This window comes from Octodon degus, unplaced genomic scaffold, assembly GCF_000260255.1.
Source record: "Octodon degus isolate 3935 unplaced genomic scaffold, OctDeg1.0 scaffold00046, whole genome shotgun sequence".
Lineage (NCBI taxonomy): Eukaryota > Metazoa > Chordata > Mammalia > Rodentia > Octodontidae > Octodon > Octodon degus.
The window spans coordinates 13,126,127-13,147,179 of NW_004524622.1; the positions used below are offsets into that span (position 1 = coordinate 13,126,127).

Genomic DNA, 21,053 nt, shown 5'->3' on the forward strand with positions numbered 1-21,053 from the left:
GCTGGCGAGATAGCTCAGTGGACTAAGCGCCTGCTTAGGCTAGCACAGGGACTGGAGTTTGATCCCTGGCACCATATGCCACACTAGCCCCACCCCTGGATGTGCTGAGCCTGTGACAGAGTCCAGGTGTGGTACAGCATGCTTATAATCCCAGTGCTGGGGGATCACTATGAGTCCAAGATGCACAGCGAGACCCTCTACCACACAAAAGAAAAACACAAAACAACCCCCCCCCCCCACTCACACTAAACAGTCGGGGCTCCTTGGTGTGCGGATGGAAGCCCTTCTTCTTGCAAGCAGACACCTCAAGCATGCCAGCATTTGTGAGCCTGAAGATCCCAGTGCTGCATTTCAGGGTAAGAAAAAAGGCACAAACGTACAGATCACTTGGAATTTCAGAAGTTTTCCCCAAACAATGCACGCACTGCACGCATGATTCCTCAAAATAGCACCAAAGAAGAAAACAAAAACTAGGAATTCCACAGTGATTTTTTTTAAACTAATCTTTCCCTGACTGGTCCAGAAGGAAGGACCGTGGCGGAGGGGATTGTGGGATCATGATGGGGACAGGAAGTGTGGCTGCTGTGTGAGGTCACAGAGGAGAGCTTGACACTCTCCAGTAGCACTAGTGAAATTATGAGACAAACATTTTTAATTTTCCTAATCCTAGAAAGTACTTCCTCATAGCAATAGAAATGTTTACAAGAACCTGCTGCAGTGGCAGGCACTCTGCTAAACTATCCCGGAATTTTATCTTCACATCAACCCAGGATGAGTAGGAACGAGGCAGGAAGAAACTGTGGCTCCCAGCAGTCAGGCATCCTAGGACATGAGGGTGAGGCCAGGCCTCCAAAATAAGCCTAACCGGCTCCTATATGTGTCAGTACTTGACAGTTAGCAGCATCTCCCAAAGTGGGGACAGTCCTGGAGTAATGGAGCTAAGCCTGGGAAAGTTCTTACAATAAAATACAATAGGGGGCCAGTGAGATAGCTCAGCAGACTAAAGCATCTGCTTAGGCAAGCTTAGGTAAGTGCAGGGACCGTGGCTTGATCCCTGGCACAACATGTCATGCCAGCTCCCATTCCCAGGGCAGGCTGAGTTGGTTAGAGTCTGGGTGTCGAGGCATATGCCTGTAATCCTAGCACTGGGGAGGCTGAAAGCAGGGGATCACCACGAGTCTGAGTTATTTAGCGAGACCCTGCAATGACCACGTACACTTAAAAAAGAAAGGGTAGAAATAGAATCTCAAAAATCAAGCTGGGCATGGTGGCACACACTGTAATCCCAGTACTTTGGAAGGCTGAGGCAGGATGACTACAAGTTTGAGTCCTACTTGGTCAACTTAAAAACTTTGCAATCCTGTCTTAAAATTTTAAAAGTGGGGGTAGGAGGAGCTTTAAAAGGCCTTGGGCTCTAAAGACTTTGGGTTCAATTCCCAACACACACACACACACACACACACACACACACACACCCCACCAAACAAGTCAAAGCATTCCTCTTAAACATCATCCACTTTAAGGCCACACTAGAAACACTTCCACAAACAGGACCTCACAGGGCGAGGCTTCCAAGCTGGCTCTGCCCTCTCCTCTTCTGAAGGTCATCATGAGGCTCCCCACCCAAGGACCATGGTGTGCGACAGACATGGTCGCAATGGCCCCCAAAAGCCTGCCTGGGCTCCCTGCCAAGTCACACTTACTCTTTATGCTTTGGGGAACACACAATGGCCACGGCTTCCGGCAACATGAGCTGGTAGGAGCAGTGCGTGTGGAGGTCAACGCTGGACAGGAAAGCGGTCTGGGTGGGGTGCGTCTGTCAACAGAGAGACAGTGAGCCCTGGGGTGGCTGTGGCTCAGCCGGGTCAGGGGCTCCTCCAAGGGAAAATTCTTCGTTCACATTCTTTTTTTTTTACCCTCATTAAGTAAGTATTTTAAAGTGGTGTTTGGCTGCCACAGTCCTTCCAATTATGCATTCTTACAATTTCCTTGGAGCAAATACCCAGAGCACTATGCATTTTCTTTTTACAAAAAAAAAAAAAAGCTGGAAGGTGGGTATGGTGGGTCCTGTCATGAGCCCAGCTCACTGGGAAGCTGAGGCAGGAGGACCACAAATTCAAGCTGCCCTGGACACCTCACTGACTTAGTAAGACTCTGTCTCAAAAATGTAAAATTACAATAACAATAATAAGGAGCTGGGGTGCAGCTCAGTGTGAAGGCTCTAAGTTCAACTCCCAGTACTAGCACACACAAACAAAAAAAGCTGGAAATGATTTGCCAAATGTTTTAAATAGAATTTCATTTAATCACTACAACTCACCTATGATTATTTATTTTATTGTCTCAATTTTAGATGTAACTCAGAAAGGTGAAGCAGCCGGGTCCATAGCCAGTAAGGAGGAGAGGGTCTATCACTGCAGACCCTGACCCAGAAATACTTTTACATAAAACCACAGATGTGGAAGTTTTCACCACATATACTACATGTTACTGTGCTACATGCCGCCCCGTGCTGCCGAGTGTCCTCCTGCGGATTGCTACTCCCCATAAAGAAGGACGGGCACCTCCAGGCTGTTAAAGATGCTTGGGACCCACCATGTGCAGTACCTGAGTACATGGTAAGAATGAACGGGGGATAGAAAGCAAAGGAGGTCTTCCAAGTTTCTGGCTATCTACAAACTTATGAGACAAATCGGAGCTTCATACTTGAATATGAAGCATACATGTACATATAACGATTAAAGATTCACATTAAAACCTAATGGCACTCAAAAAAATATATAAAGGAACGTGACCATTTTAGGCATGAAACAATGCCTTTGGCACGCACAATCTGGTCCCGGCGCCATGATTCGCTCATACGGCTCAGTGAGGATGACTAGCCCACTGCTTGGCCATTGGCAATTTGTAAAGTTGATGATGATATGATAATAAGAGGGTATGGAGATTAAAGGGGGTGATCCGTGTAGAATTCTTACACCACAGTCCAGCATGCAGAAAGGAACCACAGTTGTTTGGTGTCAGTGCTGCGCTATTTCAATGTTATTATTAACTAAAGGGCAAATGCTCACCATAAAATCCTATGTGTGTAAACACCAGCGTGTGTCATAGAAATAACAGACTTTCCCAACTCTTCCTATTTGAGAGAATGAAGGATTAAAAGTAAAAATATAATCGTGGGCCTATAAAGAACTAGATTATCAAAGAAAGGAAAATTATCTTGACATTCTCTTGTGTATGGTGCTGGGGGTTGAAACTAGAGCCTTACGCAGGCTGATCCCACGCTTAACTGAGAGCTACATGCCCTGCCCAGTGCCCACTTTTTAAACCCAAATATTTAGCAGGGGCATGAATGGAGGGTCTGACTGCTTGTTATCTAACAAGGAACACCTTCTTGGGGGAAATTAAGAGTTTCTCTGCCTTGGTCAGGCAGCAAATTTTTCAAAGCAACTACTATGATATGGAGGCAGCAAATAGGTTGTGAAATAGACAAATCACACTTGTCAGGTTATTTCCAGAGCAAATGCACACTACGTCACCATCTATGCCTTTCATCTCTGCCAATGAGCATCCCTTCTATCCTGATGAGCATCTCTCTCTCCTCAGGGAATCTTTCCCTGACTCTATGGAAATAAAAACTTTGATAATGCTGCCGCTGCTGCTGCTGCTGCTGATGACGGTGATGATGATGGTGACGATGACAATAGTGATTAAAGCGGTAAATGCCATTTGTTGCAAGTGAATAGTAACTTCCTGGGCACTGAGCTCACTAGGCACTTTCTCACAACAAGATGCAATCAGTGCTGTTATTACCCCCGTTACAGACAAATAAACTAAACAGAAGAGTAAGTACCTCCCTGAAGTTCAGACAGCAAGTCAAGCCAAGAAGTATAAGTTCGAACTCAGGTCTGTCTGATTCCAATTCAGCCTTTCTTTCCTATAACTTATTTATTTATTTATTTATTTATTTACAGAACCGGGGATTGAACTGAAGCCCGTGCGCTTGACTGGGAAATGCTTATTCCACTGAGCCACCTCCCTGGCCCCCTATAACAAATTTATATCTGTAAAAAAGTAGGTTTTGGACTTCGTTGCTGTTATCTTGCTCTATAAAAACTACCACCAAAGTGGTTTCAATGATATTTAGAAATGCAGTATTTTTATTTTCCTGTAACCACAACAATTTGATGCAATTAGACAAGTTTAAAAACAAAGCTCTATAATTCCAGAACTGTGCCAAATTCCTAACTTAAACAACTGGGATTCGTTCCTACATAAATTATATACAGTGAAGTTCACAGGAAAAATACTTGCTTTAGTTTGGGAATGTTTTGTGTGATAAACTAACATTGGCTCATTGATTGTGTAATTTAAATAACTATAATTTTTGGTTTGTTACAATTTCTTTGCTATGACTTATTTCACTATAAAATATACACTTGCTACAGAAGTTATATTAGGCTGAATAATGGCTCTTAAATGAACAATTCACAAATCAACAGTAAAGCATATTATTTATTATTGAGCAGCTAGATGCATGGCAAGGCTTTCCAGTCTCCTCATTGTAAATTAATTCCTGCATGTGCAAGCCAGGTCGCACTTTCCCAGAAGGCTTGCACACCTGCTATCTTGTCTGCTGCTCTCATAAATCCAGTGAGGCAAGATGGCATTCGCTGATCTCATGCAATCAAAGCAGAAACTTGGAAATAAGGAGATTAGTAGTCTTGACTAAGGCTTGTAGTAATTTATAGGTGGAGAAGGAATAAAGTCTTGGCCAGCCTCTTAAACTAGTACTAAACACTTGATGTGCATGTGCGTGGCTACCCCTATCAGTATTTGTATATAATATAAAACAAGCCAATCACTTAGCTTTGATTTTCTAGGGGCTCTCGGGTGTGCCTGCCGCACATGCGCTCTGGGAATCTGCTGGGGCAGCATCCATGGCAGCTGGATGCACTGCTCCGCCTTCTATGGTGTGGATGAGGCTGTTCCCTCCAACGTTCATGTCATTTCCAGTGTGACGGAATTCAGTAGCGTGGCCTTGTAAAGTGATTATTAGCACCCCCATAAGTAACTTGGGGTTCAAGGAAGATGCTCTCTTTTCTCCCACTTGCCACTATTGAGGACAGCATCCAAGTACCACCTAGGGAGAGAGAGCGGCCCTCCCAGACACCACTGCAAGGTCTTGATTCCCCTGGCTTGAGTATCCTCTTATAGCACCACAAATGCGCCAGGACAGTACCCCAGGTCCAGACGTATGAGACTGAATGGAAAAGGCATCCATTTCGTGGACCGAACTATGGGTAAGAAAGAGTATCACTACCAATAATAACACTTATAGTTTTGCTGAAGTCTTAGCCTAGAAAACTAGGCTAAAAAATTCACCGGGGTTTTCTCGTTTAATACTCACTAGCACATGAAATCAATCATTATAATCCCCATTTTCTGAATGTTAAAGCTGATGTTCAGACTGGCTGAGTGATTTGCCAGCATTCCCACAGGATTCTTCGGAAGTGACACTTATACAATTATTTGATTTTTAAGCCTTTTTCTGCTCTCACGATGGCCTGGTAGGGGTCAGAACCCACCGTTCTTGGTCCTACCCATTTTCTCAACTCCAATACTGTTAATACATTAATATATCTACCTTTGGGCCACAGGGGTGCTGGTGCTGCAAAATATATGGATGTTATTTGATATGTATATACACAACAGCTATTAAAAAGAAACTTTTCCAGAAAAATTTTAAAAACCATCCAGTTTAGACTCACAGCAAAAGGAAAGAGAATACCATACCCATCTATCAAATCAGGTTTTAAAAACCTGGCTAAGCCTCAGTAGCCTGTATGAGGCTAGCAAAATCATCAGTGTCATTTCATTTTGTTGCTAGCAAAATTACCAGCGTCATCTCACTTCCCAATGTTACACTTTCTCCATCAACTTCAAATGGTATCCAAAAAGCTTAAGCAGTCTCTCTTCAAATCCAAACTTGACAGATTGAGCCACAGGTGAACAATGAAGAAAATGCTTCGATATGATGACATTTATTATACTCAAAAATTTAAAACCTATTGAAATTAAGCTAAATTTCTCCCAGAGGAAAATAACAGACCATACAAAAATAAAATGGAATTAAAACGTCAAACGTACATGGATCCATCCCAAGGTGAGGAGGCCGTGTTGATCCTGCACACTGAATAATTCTTCCACATTCTCCACATCACAATAGTCTGGCCCCGCAGACTGCTTTGGCACAATCACGTGGGTAATAGTAAACTCATTGTGTGTCTAAAAGACAGTTTAAAGAAAAGAACAGGCACAAGAAAGAAAAAAATCTTAGTGGGATATGTGATGTTTGGCTACGGGAGCATATCCCTACCATCTGCACCACTCCCGGCCCTGCCACAACTCAAGAACAAAAGTCCCAGCCACAAAAGTAGATTGTTGGTGAGAAGGTTTGAGAATCGGTTGTCCAGAGCTTGAAACCCATTTTTGCAGCAGAAAGTGCATCATGGGCAGAATTAGCACCTTGAGGGATAGGGTCATGGAAGTGCAGTTAATAAATAATGTATTGACATATATTAGATCTGGAACAGAAAAAGTGAGAACAAACCCAGGACTGGTTTATTTGGAGGAAGAGATACTACCTGAATAATTTGCTGTGTCACTGAGGAACATCTCTAAGAGTTGTGGATTTGACAGTCCTTTTCTTTTTTAAGTTAATCCTGTTTATTTATTTTTAATTTTTTGTTCTTGTTGTAGTTGTTTTGTTTTGTTTTGTGGTACCAGAGATTGAACTCAGGACCTTGCACTTGCCAGGCAGGTGCTTATGCCACTGAGCTATCTCCCTGGCCCTTCAAGTTAATCCTGTTTTACTTTTCTTAAAGACTTATGGTTTTCCTCTAACATTGGGTTTAACTAGACTCTCCTATAATTTTGCTAATGTTTTGATTTTTATAATTAAATAAAAGGGAAAGAAAAGCATGTTAGGCCTCTGAGGCAAAAGGTAAAGGTTGGAAAGAAGAGGCTGCTGAGGCGGCAATGCAATGCAACGCCTGTGGCAGCCTTCAACCTGGAAGCAGCTGTCTTCCCTGGTGGGCTTGCCTGGCCCTCCCCACACTGTGCTAGGAGCTCCTGGAGGATTGCACACTGTCCCCTGAACTGTGGCTGCAAGCCCGCCCCCCATCATCCCCACACAAGGCCGCACTTGCATGCTGCTCTGCACTTCCACCAGAGCTTGGAATAGCCGTCCTTCCTAAGTACCTTGCAAGCTTCCTGTGGCAGAAACTGGGCTATTCCAGGCCACTGGATGCCTATCAAGGTGCCAGCATACATAAATATTCATTTTGTTTTATTTGTCTGATGAATGATAATGAATCAATGAATCAACCAACCAAATGAAACATAACTTGAGGGGGATAAAGCAACAAGGAGTAACAAAGGTGACCGGGGAGGAGACGATGGGCCCTTCTGTGCCCATGTCCAGTGTTTTCCTCTCTTGGAGGAAAATGAATGATGAAACACTGAAATTCAGTCAGAGAATAAACGTCAGATGAAACTTAGTGTTCATGCTAAATGTTAAAGACTGGGACTGTGCGCGGGGCCCAGAAATACAGACTGATACTTATAAGAACCTGTGAAAGGACACTTGAGAAGACGTTCTTGGTCTTTACTGCAAGAGGAAATCGAATTGGTCCTTTCTCATTTGCCCCTTGTATTTTGACATTGTCTTCTGTCATATTTCTGGCAACATCTTTTTCAGACATGACCAGTGATTATAGATTCAGGGGTACTGAATCTATTGCTTTGAATTAAAGAAAACAACGAAACTTTAAGTTCATTCCACATGTATTTGGAAAAAGGATGGGAAGATATTTGCCAGAAGGACAGGTAGTTAATTTAAAAAAGTGTTATAAACCAGAAATTGTCATGAACTTTGATGTAGCAAATAAGGTAAATTTGTAAACTTGAAGACTTATAGTCTACCATTTTTCTAAACCAAGATTTAATTTATGGTTTGATTCCTTTAAACAAGCTTTGATGATGCTTCTGAAATTTAACAACGCATTTTCTAGAAACATAGTCCATGAGTAATGATAGATTTAAGCAATTATTCTATATAAAATGAATTTCATAATATTTAAAACTCTTAGCAGTCTTTTATTTTGCTCTACTAATCACAAGAAAGCCAATACTACCAACAGTTTCTTGTGCAGAGAGACAGGAGAAAAGGCCATACCAGCTTTCCGCAGAGGATCCCACAAGTTTCTATTCCTCTTACTGTATTCGATTCAGCCAGCAGCAGGAATTTGTGGCAAAGATCTCGCGGTAAAACCACACATCTCAATCCTTCAACCACTAAATCTATGACACAGAGAAAGGACAAAAAGCTAAAAAGCAAATCCTATATCCTGTCCTTCAAAATAGTTTTTGGAGAGTAACCGTAGTGAAATATAAAGTCCAAAAATGAAATTATCAGGTATGTCATTTTCTGCGTTGTGCTTTAAAATTCTTAAAAGACAGATGACTAAAAAGAAAATAAAATTACATTTTGTATATAAATTACTTTATAAACAAAGGCCTAAATTGTGAGCATTTTTACATGTCTGTGCCTTGCCAATTATCTCCATGTATTTGTGTATTTTCCTCTAGTGCATAGCACATAGGCCACTAAACGCAGAGGCTACCCAGAACACACTTCGTCTCCTACAAGATACAGAATAAATACTCATTATACTTATTATGTGTTGTTTATATTTAATGAAAGTTGATGACCAGTGAGCAGAAGTATGCTTTGGGAAGTAATTAGTAATAAAGTAGTTTATAAAATGGGTGCCTATCATAATTATACTTTAAAAATAATTAGGCATATAGATTCCATCTGACAGTGTCTCCCTAAAAGAATTCCTCATTTGATTCTGGGTACTTGCCAGGATAGTTCTTACAGTATTAACCAGCATTAATTGTTGGCAGAAATACATACTCCATTTAGAGATTAACTATGTAAGAGAGATTTTGATTCATGAAAAATGCCAAACCATTATGCTGTTGAGTAAAAGTCTGGACAATTATTTGAGTGACTTCTTTTCTCTCCAGACTACCGTTTACCTTTAAGATTTATGTGTTTCCTAGTTAAGCTACATGGAAGAAAACAAATGCTAAGAATTCCCATGTAAACAACACATGTAACTGACAGATGTGTCAGGATTAATTTGGAAAGAGAGAATGATAAAAAAAAAAAAAAAAAAAAAGAATTCCCATGTAAAACCCTGTGCTCAGGGGCTGGAGAAATAGCTCAGTGGTCTATGCGCCTGCCTGGCAAGTAGAAGGTCCTGAGTTCAATCCCCAGTACCATGTGCCCGCTGGACCTGGAGCCCCAGGTGTGCTGTGGCAGCCACTGAAACTGGCTGTGAGACGGAAGGATCACTACAAGTCTGAGCTGCATCACAAGACCCCGTACCAAATAAAAAAACAACAACAAAAAAAACCCTGTGCTCAATAGGAAGTTGCCCCACTTATTACAGTCTGCTTCACTGTTGGGTGTGTCACGTTTCCTGAATTTTAAAATCATATATAGCAAAAGCATCAGAGCACAGACAAGTTAGTTCTGCCAGTGATTCCATTTAATTGAGAGGTCCTGCTACAGTTAGTAAGTTAATGAACAGACCCCACCCCTCAGCTGCCACAGGGGAATGGTTCCACCAGAGCAGCCTATCTTGAGGGGCACGTGGTATCAACTTACTCTGCACGGCGCTCAGAGTAGCTGCTGGCTTTAAGGCTCTGTTGACAGGAGGTGAATGGCTAGTATAGTTGGTTGCTTCACTTTTGTTAGGTTGATCTGTGAATACATTCAGCAAGGAATTGTTCTGGTGTGTAGAAAAGCAGGAGAGAGCCTTCCCATCGATCTGCTCCGACAGTGCCAGTGTCTCCTGACTTCGAGCCTGGCCACGGGCTAATTCTTGCTTCTTGAGTTGGTCTTCGAAAAACAGAAACTGCTCTGACTCTAGCTGCTGTTGGCGCATCTGAGCAATCCGCTTCCTTTCTGCCTCTATCAATCTCTGATGCTCCAGTTTTTTGAGAATTTCAGCTTTGTATTTGTTCTAAAAAAATGTGGTTGGCAAAAGAAAAGGTTACTTTCTAAGGGAAAAACATCAAGCTGGGATTACATACTTTCCATCTTCTAGCAGCCAGAGACAGCTGGAGACTGATCCATCCAAAGGGACACTCATAAAACCATGAGGAAGACACACACCATAAAAAAAGTCCCTTATTCTGATTGAGGCAGCAGTTCACAATCGTCTCATACTTTACCAGACATGGGCTATGACAGCCAAGTTCCATCCCTTCTCTTGTACTTCTAAATATTGGAAAACCAAGGTCAGGGTTATCTGCTTAGCCTGACCAGCCAGTCTGTATGAAACAAAATCTTTCCTGAGGACTGCATTGCCCCATCCAGCCACAGGTGGCCACATGTGGCTATGTATGTACACTTAACAAAAAGTAAAGCAAACTAGAAATTCAATGCTTCAATGATAATATTTTCAGGACCCAATAGCGACACGTGGCTGCTGGCTGCCATATTGAAAGTGTCCAATAGGACCCGTTCAGCATTACAGGAAACTGTATGGCACAGGACTGACCCAGAACTTTTGTCATTTGGGTTTTAAGACTCATTCTCTACTAGAATTTTATGGAAAAAGCATCACAAAGAAATAGTTCTTAACACTTTTTTTTTTTTTTTTTTGTGGAACCAGGGATTGAACTCAGGCCCTTCCACTTGCCAGGGAAGCACTTATTCCACTAAGCCATCTCCCCAGCTGTACCATATCTATCAGAATTTACCAGAAATTTTATTACAAATGCAGAATCCTGAGCTCCTCAGTCCCAACAAAATATCCAGGCATTATTAGATCAGAGAACAATAAATTTTTAATAAGCTTCCCAAATGATATTGTTAGAAACTAGATATGGGGAGTTACTGTATGGTGGAGGTAGTGAAGGAGAGAGATTAGATCCTGCATTTCTAAAAAACGTCTAGTCCACAAAGGAGCAGTTGGCAGCCAGGGCTTCTAGGGCAGTTTGGTTACCTCTTCTAAGTGTAGCTGATGCCAATCCACTCCCACGTATTTCTACATAGGACAGTAGTGTGCTTGGCAAGGCAGTCTGTGTCACCAGGCAGAAGGTGGCACAGCAGCTGAGCATACCCCTCCCAGCAAGTGTGGGAGACCAGAGCTGGGTGTGGGAGACCCGAGCCGAGCACTGTTCACCCTCGCTGTGGCTTTGATTTTGCTCAACAAAATCACAGCTGTCTTTCACATTTCAAATCAAGTCACTAATACCCATACTTCTGAGCTCAGCCTTCTATCCCTTAGTTAAAATGCCTCATGCAAACCAGCCTTCTCGTCATGCCCAAGAAAGCCAAGACAGAGGCAAGGAGATTGAACTAAAGCCATGCTGATGGCAACCGCCAAAGCAAATACACACACACACACACACATACACACACACACACACACACAGCACTTACACTAAGGCAACAATATTTTAGAATTCACATTGTAAACTGAATATATTATGGCTTGATCAATGTCTTTTTTCAGTGCCTGTCCTGAGACATCATTATCACTCTCACTTTTTATTTAATAATAATAAGGAATTACCACCTCTTTGGTGCTGTGATCGCATGTCATCGATACTAGTAGCTGTTGTTTTCTCTGTATGTATGACTTACTATAATACTAAAGAATCAAATTCGTGTTTCCGACCTGATGATCAGACACATCAGAAATCATACACTGTTCTCACTTCTTCCTACTGCCTCAGTTCATCTGAAAAAGCAACCACTGAGCTCAAGGTTACATTGGCAAAAATAGCCTAAAAGTTCTGTTGAAATCTCTGTAGGAAATCTATTTCCTAATGCATCGCCTCATTAGATGCCCTAGGGAAACAAAAATACCACATCTTTGGTGCAAGTACTTAACCTGAACATCAGCATGAATTTTTTATTGCTTTCACATCATTGCATCTTTAATTTTTAATTTAAATGCATATGATACTTGAAAATACTCATAAAATGAAATTCTAAAATGTTTGCACAGAAAAAGTCATGAAATAAATGTACCAATTGAACTTACTTTGCTTTGCAAATATTCTTGGTATTCTACGTTATATTTCTTTAAAAGGTCCTTTTTCAATTCATCTGTCCTTGGGAATGCAATCTCCTTCAGTTTCTTTTAAAAATATATATACACATATCAATTAGTGGGATTTTCAGTATATTCCTTCAGACAATCAGCAGAGAAGGAAAAACAGCTGGTGCATTTATTAGAAATTAATAAACCTAGTAACCTAGTAACCAAAGGTGATGACAGAAAAATAAACTTCTCTGTTCTAGGGCTCCAAGATACATTTTTAAGAAGGGAAGGGAAAAGACAACGAAAAAAGTTCCCTTTACAAACCTTCATTGGCTACACTGATTAGATAAGCTCTTTGTTTAAGCAGTATCCCATTCTTTGGAGTAGATACAGATTACATATGGAAATCATGTAGCATCAGTTACAAGGGAAAGCTGGAGGGTGTGGGGTAGGTAGCAATTCTTAGACATACCAAATGTAAAATACTGAGAAATGTTTCGGAAACTACTGTACAGACTCTGAGGTTGTCCTTGAATGTACTAAATTAACATCCCTGGAGAAAAGGTCAGCTAATCTGCATCTCAAACAACATCCCCCTTAGTGGCAGGAAAATCTGAGAAGCTGGATGGGTCCAATCACACTTCTGTTTGGAGAAAAGGAAACAGAAGCCATGTGGTGAGTCTCTGGTGATTGCCTGCAGCCAGCTGTTCATCACCGGGCACAGCTCTGAAAGGTCCAACATCACTGACAGAGATACAGTTATACGTCTTACGACAAGCGAGGGGTCCTGGTAGGATCAGAGCCCAAGGCTCCTACTGATCAGAAGGCCCTTCCGCCAAAACGCTTGTTCTCTTAATTCTTTATTATTTACTATTTACCTATCCATTTACCTCATAAGCATAAATCAGAGAAAAGCAATGCTTTTGGAGAAGTTTGCTTTTTCTAATAAAATAACTCAATCCCAGCAAGGGTCACCTTGGCAGCCTAGGACCTTCAGTTTCATATTCTCTGAGGTTCAGTATACGAGAGATTGAAGGGAAAATGTTATACAAAGCCAGGGAAATGTAGTGAGTGTAAAGATTTAACAATGGTAAGTGACCTAACATTTTAACTACATCTGTTTTCAGACAGCCTCTGGCCTTAAGGGACTAGTAGGAGAGTCTTTGTTCTGTAACACAATAAAGTATTTCTCAATAATTATCATGCAGTGATTGGCTTTGCAGTGTTTTAACTCCCAATAAGGCCAATGTAAACACAGATAAATCAGGAGAAACATCGGAAATTCTTATTTAGAAGGATGCATTCTTAGCTAGAGATAGCATAACAAGGGCTCATGATAAATAAGTGGGTTGCAACAACCTTTTTGTTTATTTCATTGATAGCATTTCAGGCACCACCCCTCAGTACTTACTATCCTAAGCCCAAGTCCTCTAAGAGATAAATACAGTCATATAACATTTAAGGATGGACATATATCCTGAAAAACGTGTTATCCCAGGACTCTGTTATATGATTTATACAAACTAAAGTGTCCATAATGTCTCTAGGCAATATAGTTTGATGCGACCAAATTGAACATGCGGTCCATGGTCAACTGAAGCGGTACACGACTGTGGCTAGAACTCTGTAGCAGCCCTAAAAGTTAACGTTGGCCAGGCAAGGTGATGCATGCCTGTAATCTGAGCTACCCGAGAGACTGAGGTAGGAGCACTGCAAATTTGGGTCCAGACTGGAAAACTTAGCAAGACCCAGTCTCAAAAAAAGAAGGATCGAAAGTGTGGCTGGGGTGTCACTCAGCACTCCCTATGTTCAATTCCCAATATCATCAAAATAATAATAGCAACAATAATAGCAATAACAATAATGCATAAATAATTACTAGGTTCAGGGCATAGAAAGTAATTAAAACCAGACAAAGTGACTGCCTCAAACAAGTACAGGAAGTCAGATAACCATTCTCTTAATTTCTGGGAGGACTCGAAATGATTACTTCATATCATAACGTGATGGAGTTCATTCTTTTCCTTCCTTTATCTGCTACCATCAATTAGACAGGACACATTGACTCAGTCATCATCATTAAATGTCCAAGAAGAAATCGAAACATCATAGCTAATGGAATGAATTTCTTGTGTTCAAACTCTCCAGAGGAAGAGACAGAGGTGGAAAGGAAGGGGTTGGTGAACCAATAATGGATACTTGTAGAGCCTTCGCTCCCACAGTGGAGAATCAGCCCCACGGTACCTTCATAATATCCTGCTTTTCGGGTACTGCACATTGCTGGTAATCTCGGTGGCTAGGCAGCTTTTCTACAAACAAGCTAGAGAAAAAAAAGACACATCCTCAGCATTGCTTTGCAGCAAAAGCTTAATGATAGTATCTAACAAGAGAAGCAGCCTTTAAAAATGATGTGTTTTATAACATTATTTAACCATTTCCATCTACCTTTTCACGAAAGGCTGACATGAGCATTATTTTGCCATTGCAAACTAGGAAGCTCAGCAAACCAGGCACAGATGCTAACAGGATTAAAGTCAAGACAGGTCTCTGCTAAACAGACCAAGTTGGTGACATCTTTCTCAGGTCCCGGGCACCGTCTGATTTTTGTGTGCTATGGCAACTAACAGGATGATACAAAAATGTGAGTTTGGAGAGCTCGATGTAAATCCCTTTTCACCCTGGAAAAAGATTTGAATACTCACTGGCAAATAAGTAGCACTATTGGCTATAGAGCAAACTCTTAACTGAAAATGTATAACTACAAAGGGGGGGGGCGCTGGCGAGAAGGCTCAGCAGACTAAGTATCTGCTTAGGCAAGCACAGGGATGGTAGTTTGATCCCCTGTACCTCATGCAGCACTGGCCACCCCAAGGCACAATGAGTCTGGGCATGGTGGTGCACCCCTTTCATCCCAGCACTGGGGAGGCTGAAAACAGGAGGATCACTATGAGTCCAAGCTGCATAGTGAGACCCTGCGCACACACACACACACACACACACACACACACACACACACACACAAAAGGAGATGGCAACCAGAATCTATGGTGAATTAAGAGCTGTTGTTTAACTATTACTTTTCTACCACCTTTGGGAGAAATAAGGTGCAGGACATCAAAGAGAAATCCCTGCAAACCAGGTGCACCACTCCCAGGGAAAGCAGATGCTGCTTCCACCAGGACAGAAAATTCTCTTTTTTATTCACTGATGCTTCCCAGCCTAAAGGAGGTGGCCAGCTAATAGCAAGTAGTCAGCACAAATCTGAAAAGTGAATGAACAGCTCTTCCCTCACAGATCAGAATGGGAGGTAAATGCTATTTCTGTAACTAAAATCGAAGGCATTGCAGTTACTGATTCTATTGCCTACAAACCACACGTACATATTTATCACATTTTGTTGCCACAGAAAGACAGAAATGGCAACATAACTTCTATTTCTTAAATGAGAAAGTTAATGCGTATAGAAGCAGCATGGAAGTTGTTGGCTCTCTCCGACTTCATGAACAGTTAAAATCACAAAAGCGAAGAGCTGAAGGAACTTCAGAGATTTTCTCCCATAAGTCTTTCATTTGTAGAAAGGGTATTGAGGTGCAGAGATAATAAGTGAATCACAAATGATCCCCCAGCTATCAACACGAGTGAATTCCACCATTCTGACTCCTCCAGAGCTTGGGGCTTAGTGGCTTTTCTCCTTTACTGTACTTACGATTCTATACCAGAGTGAGCAAAACTGGAGCAGAAAGTGGAAAACACTGTCTGTTCATAACACAATGCAGAAACACAAAAGTTGTGCAAAGTTGTTATCAGTGGTAGGAGATAACCTTGAATTTCATGTATATGGCTTAACCTAAAAAACAACTGATTTTTCCATACAGGATGGTTATCACTCATTCTCTAAATTTCCACCTACACATGCAAGGTAAGTAATTAGAAATGCAGATGCTAGGTAAACTGTTTTTAATTTTGTCCTGGGTAGCATGACAGAACATACTCTTCAACCACCTCCTCTGCTCAACTTCTTGAGCTACTCAGAGTAAGGCCCACCCCCAAACTCAAGGAGTGAAACTGAAACTGCTCCATCATTGCCTTCGAACATGAGACTTCGGAAGCCAGCCTCAAGAAGCAGGGAGTCCAGGCAGGCTGGGGGTACAGGGGATGGTGGTAGGGAAATGTTAGTCAAAGAGCACCATGTGTCAGCCCCTTAGCCTCCTATAAATTCAGGAGGCCCAGTGTAGCCGCGGACAACACTGTGGTCATAGTAAAAACTGCCAAGAGAGTAGGCTTTGAGCATTCTCACTACTTAGCAAATGGCAAGTATGTGAGGTGATGGATATATTAATTACCTTGATTTAATTATTTCACAATGTATATATCTTTTAAAATATAAGTACACCATAGACATAATTACTTGTCAATTAAAATAAAATTAAAAATAAGCTAGTGAAATTAACCACCATATAATTTCAGTTAAAACCAACAAACCACAAACCATTCAGCTTAGAGTAAATAATTATTGGGCAGGGCTCTCGCTAACCAGTTAAAATGCTAAACAAGTAAGAGAAGTTCAAATTCCCTTTTTGTCCATTCTTACAAATTCCTAGTGCATAAGATGTTGTTTTACACAGCTATTTTTTTTTTTTTTTTTTTTGGCAGAACCAGGGATTGAACTCAGGCCCTTCCACTTGCCAGCGAAGCGCTTATTCCACTGAGCCATCTCCCCGGCCCCAACACAGCTATTTTTGATGTAGCCACTTTCATTTAACATTTTGAAAGCACTTTTGTATGTAGGATTTTTATGTAACCAAATAAATGGCCTTAAATAATAGTAAGTACTATATGGAGCTTAAGGCTACTCCCAGAATCACTTTTTTTTTTTAGGGGTTCTGCTCTCAGAAAGCTTGGATTCCCAAGGAGAAGAATCACTTCTGATTAATTAAACTAATTCTAAAGCAAATAATATTAATTCATAGCACTAAAGGATGAACTTGATCCCTTACACTAATTTCACTAATCTTATTTATCGGAACAACCAACTTACTAGGATTATTACCACACTCTTCCACCCCTACAACTCCATTATCTATAAATTTAGGCATAGCAATCCCTCTTTGAGCCGGAGCTGTAATCCTGGGTTTTTGCTACAAAACAAAAACATCCTTAGCTCATGTCCTTCCCCAAGGCACACCAATCCTTCTCATCCCAGTAATCATTATCATTGAAACAATCCATTTATTTATTCAACCTATAGCCTTAGTAGTTCATTTAACTGCTAACATCACTGCTGGACATTCATAAATACATCTTAATGGAGGAACAACCTCCATATTATGCTCTATTAGCCCTCCAGCTGCTTTAATGACATTCATTATCCTGCTATTACAATCCTTGAAATCGCTGTAGAGTTAATTCAAGCATGTGTATTTACCCTAGTAGTTAGCCTTTACCTACATGAGAATACTTAATGCCCCATCAAACATGCACATACTACATAGTTAACCCTAGCCCTTGACTTCTTACAGGAGCTTTATCAGCCTTTTTACTTACTGCAGGCTTAGTTGTATGATTCCACTTTAATTCAATAACTCTTCTTTCACTAAGTCTACTAACTAACATTATAACTATATACCAATAATGACATGACATCACACAGGAAGGAACATATCAAGGCCACCGTACATCAACCATGCAAAAAGGCCTCTGCTACGGAATAATTTTATTTATTATCTCAGAGGTATTCTTTTTTTCAGGGCTCTTCGGAGCTTTCTACCATTCTAGCCTAGCACCCTTTCCAGAATTAGGAGGTTACTGACCTCCTTTGGGAATTAACCTTCTCACCCCACTAGAAATTCCATCATTAAACGCATCTGTATCATTAGCCCCAGGTATCTCAATTACTTGAGCTCATCATAGCCTTACAGAAGGTAATTGAAAACAAATAACCCAAGCCCTTAGAATTACCATTATCTTAGGCACTAACTTCATATTACTTCAAATTTCAGAATACTTTGAAGCCTCATTTGTTATCTCTAATGGAACTTGTGGTTCTACATTCTTTGTTGCTACAGGATTTCATGGACTACATGTCATTATCAAATCAACATTTCTTATAACTTGCTTACTATGTCAACTCTATTACCACTTTACCTCTGTTTCTGTACTTGTCCCCAGGGCTCAATGCACCATATTAAATTTTTTTAAATGTTGGTGACATGTTCCAGATGCTGTAAGTGGAACTGCAGGAGGGCTCCTGCTCTCAGAAAGCTTGGATTCCCAAGGGAAAGGAACAGCATGGAATAAGAAACTCCCCAGTAAGAGTGAGGCACCCCAGCCACTGGGCCAATCTGCGGGTAGCCTCGTCTCCTCTCTGACCTTCCACTCATTCCTAAACCCAGAAAGGAAATCTGGGTGCTTTTCAATACATGTACAGGTAAATAAAAACCTTCACATTTATTGCTTTGAAAAACAGTACAACTGGTTTGAATTAACCTTCTGCTATCTCACACATCGCATGAAAATATCATGTATTTTTTTTTTCTATTTTCTCATTTTAAAGGCCTCAAAAACCAATAAAGGACAACAAAAAACTTACGTTATAAATTTATTGTAAAGAACGAAGGCATTCTCCAAGTTCCCTTCTTCCAAGTACACAGACGCCATCCTCTCCATCTCTACTCCTGACCGGAAGTAGCGGCGAGGTGTGATGTCCTCGTTGATGCTGATATTGCACCCAAGCTTGCTCAGGGCGCGGACCCGCTCTTCTGGGCTCAGGGAGACATCTGTGTGGTCAGGCATAGCAGCTAACTTTTTCTGCAAAGCAAAATGTAAACACCTGACTACAGAAAAAAAAGAATATGACTGATTAATGGATATATTTCCTACACTAAAATCCTGACATTGGTACCTAAGGAAATCTTTTCATAAGAGTTAACAATGTGATCAAAGCAGAGATGTTACCTAAACACACCAAAAACACACACATCCTGGGTAAACTTCCATTTTTATTTAAGTAAGAACCCCTTTAGGTTTCATGATAAATTAGGCAGCAGTTCCTGAGTATGGGCGCTACATCATGCTAGGTAACATATCGCAGATTCCCTGTGGATGCCCCTAGATGCTCACAGCCTGAGCCATGAGAGCAGACCGGGACGAATCCCTTCATGGAAGGACGCACGTCACACTCTGAATGGTCTCAGGGCAGGCACAATTCAAAGTTCCCATCAGAATTTGCATCCTTGCCAGAACAGATCTAGTATAATAAGAAATCTTCAGGGCTTCTCTCTCTTCCTTTTATTATTTTACAGAATAGAAGGAAGAAAACTCCATCAGTAAGTTCTGGAGATGCCTTTCCAAACATAAGAACCTCCAACCCCATTTTTTAAATATAAAAAGTCTTGCCACCTCAGAGCAAATATGCTGTTAATGAGTCAGTCCTTGATTGAGAAAATACTTGTGATAAATTAACTTAAAATGTTATTACATTTCAATTTTCTTAACAAACCATTATTTATACACATTTGGAAACATAAGCAGATATATTTTGCAGGTTAATTATTTAGTTATTCAATAAGAAATTAGTGCTTCAGAAAAAGCAGAAAAAAATTAATAATCAGGACATTCTTTTCTATCAAGAGCAGGTATCCTATGGTCTCTGTCACAACTTGAATTCACTGCACCTGATGGGAAAGCACCAAGGAGTCCCACTGTGCTCCAAGCAGTGACTATGCCTGAGGCATGATTTGCTTTCTCCTGGCTTAGACTCATGCATCCTAAGTACGGTCCAAGTAACAGCAGCATGCACAACAGTCAGGTCTCTTATAAAAGTGCAATCCCAAGGGCCCAGAGCCCAGCTCACTATCTGAGGCCACGTTCCTCGGTTAAGTGGAGTTTGTGTCCACTACAGCGTGGACAGAGCTCTTGACTACGGACTGTAGAGAGCTGTGAAAAAACTTAGCTTGGCATGAGTTACCAAAAGAGTACAGGGTATGGCAGATTAGATGTTTGAAGCTTTTCCAGTGTCATGGGGTATGTCTTCATGGTACTTTTATAAGCAAATAGTAACACAGGGATCTAAAATGACTCGTGTTCCTAAAGTTTAATGTATAACCAGAGAGTTATAAATAAGTTTCCCGAGGTTTCGGTTAGCCCAAAGCCAGCCACTCCTCCTACACTTGCTTCGACTCTTCTGACCTCTCCTGGAGCAGTGGGTGAGGCCCATGCAGCTTCTTCCTAGAAGCTACCTGAGCTGGGGCTTCCTCTCCCCGAGGGCCGGACAGTACCACATTAGGAAAGCCAAGTCAGCTAAGGCGAAGGGATCAAAGGGTAGCCTCCCGCATTTTCTGGGGGAGAGAAGGGTCTGGTCCAAGTCACAAGGAGCAGGCTGTGCGTTCCTTAGATCCTGGCCTAGTGAGAGCTTCCGGTCTGTTCTCGGTTGCTCAGGATGCTGACCGTGCAGAGCAATGCCTGCAGCATCAGCACTCAGGCCATTCCTAAGGGCCCTACGTCATGTTAAAACATGTTTTCTCTATTAGGAACACAGTACCAAGATGCAGTTAGAGACAGACATTAGTTCTAGGGTTCTAAAGCCCCGCAAGGGATTGGGAACGCAGTTCAGCAGGAAGCCATGGGTTCAATCCTCAGCACTGCAAAAGAGAAAAAGAAAGAAAGAAGAAAGAAAGAAAGAAAGAAAGAAAGAAAGAAAGAAAGAAAGAAAGAAAGAAAGAAAGATGGACAGACAGCAGAGTAACCACAGACTATGATTTATTGAATATTTCAATATAACTAGAAAAAAAATCTGAAAGTTTCAGACATAGAAATGCTAAGTGCTTCAGAACACTCTATGTCAATTTAAAAAAAAGTAAGCTAAAAAGAAAGAGAGAGACAGAGAGAGAGAGAGAGAGAGAGAGAGAGAGAGAGAGAGAA

The 21,053-nt window shown here is 41.3% G+C and overlaps 1 protein-coding gene across 2 annotated transcripts in view; it reads right to left on the reverse strand.

Annotated features, from left to right (window-relative positions):
- The window catches only part of Stambpl1 (STAM binding protein like 1), a 43,934-nt gene that overhangs the window by 1,416 nt on the left and 21,465 nt on the right, over window positions 1-21,053 (reverse strand). Inside the window, exons 3-10 of one of the 2 annotated variants that reach the window (XM_004632077.3) lie at window positions 18,724-18,941; window positions 14,379-14,454; window positions 12,135-12,230; window positions 9,743-10,100; window positions 8,240-8,364; window positions 6,151-6,288; window positions 1,704-1,816; window positions 245-344 (exon numbers count right to left, since the gene is read on the reverse strand). In XM_004632077.3, coding sequence (XP_004632134.1) covers window positions 245-344; window positions 1,704-1,816; window positions 6,151-6,288; window positions 8,240-8,364; window positions 9,743-10,100; window positions 12,135-12,230; window positions 14,379-14,454; window positions 18,724-18,941 — 1,224 coding nt within the window. The remainder of the gene's footprint in view (window positions 1-244; window positions 345-1,703; window positions 1,817-6,150; window positions 6,289-8,239; window positions 8,365-9,742; window positions 10,101-12,134; window positions 12,231-14,378; window positions 14,455-18,723; window positions 18,942-21,053) is intronic. The other variant, XM_023716245.1, reaches the window with a different exon arrangement.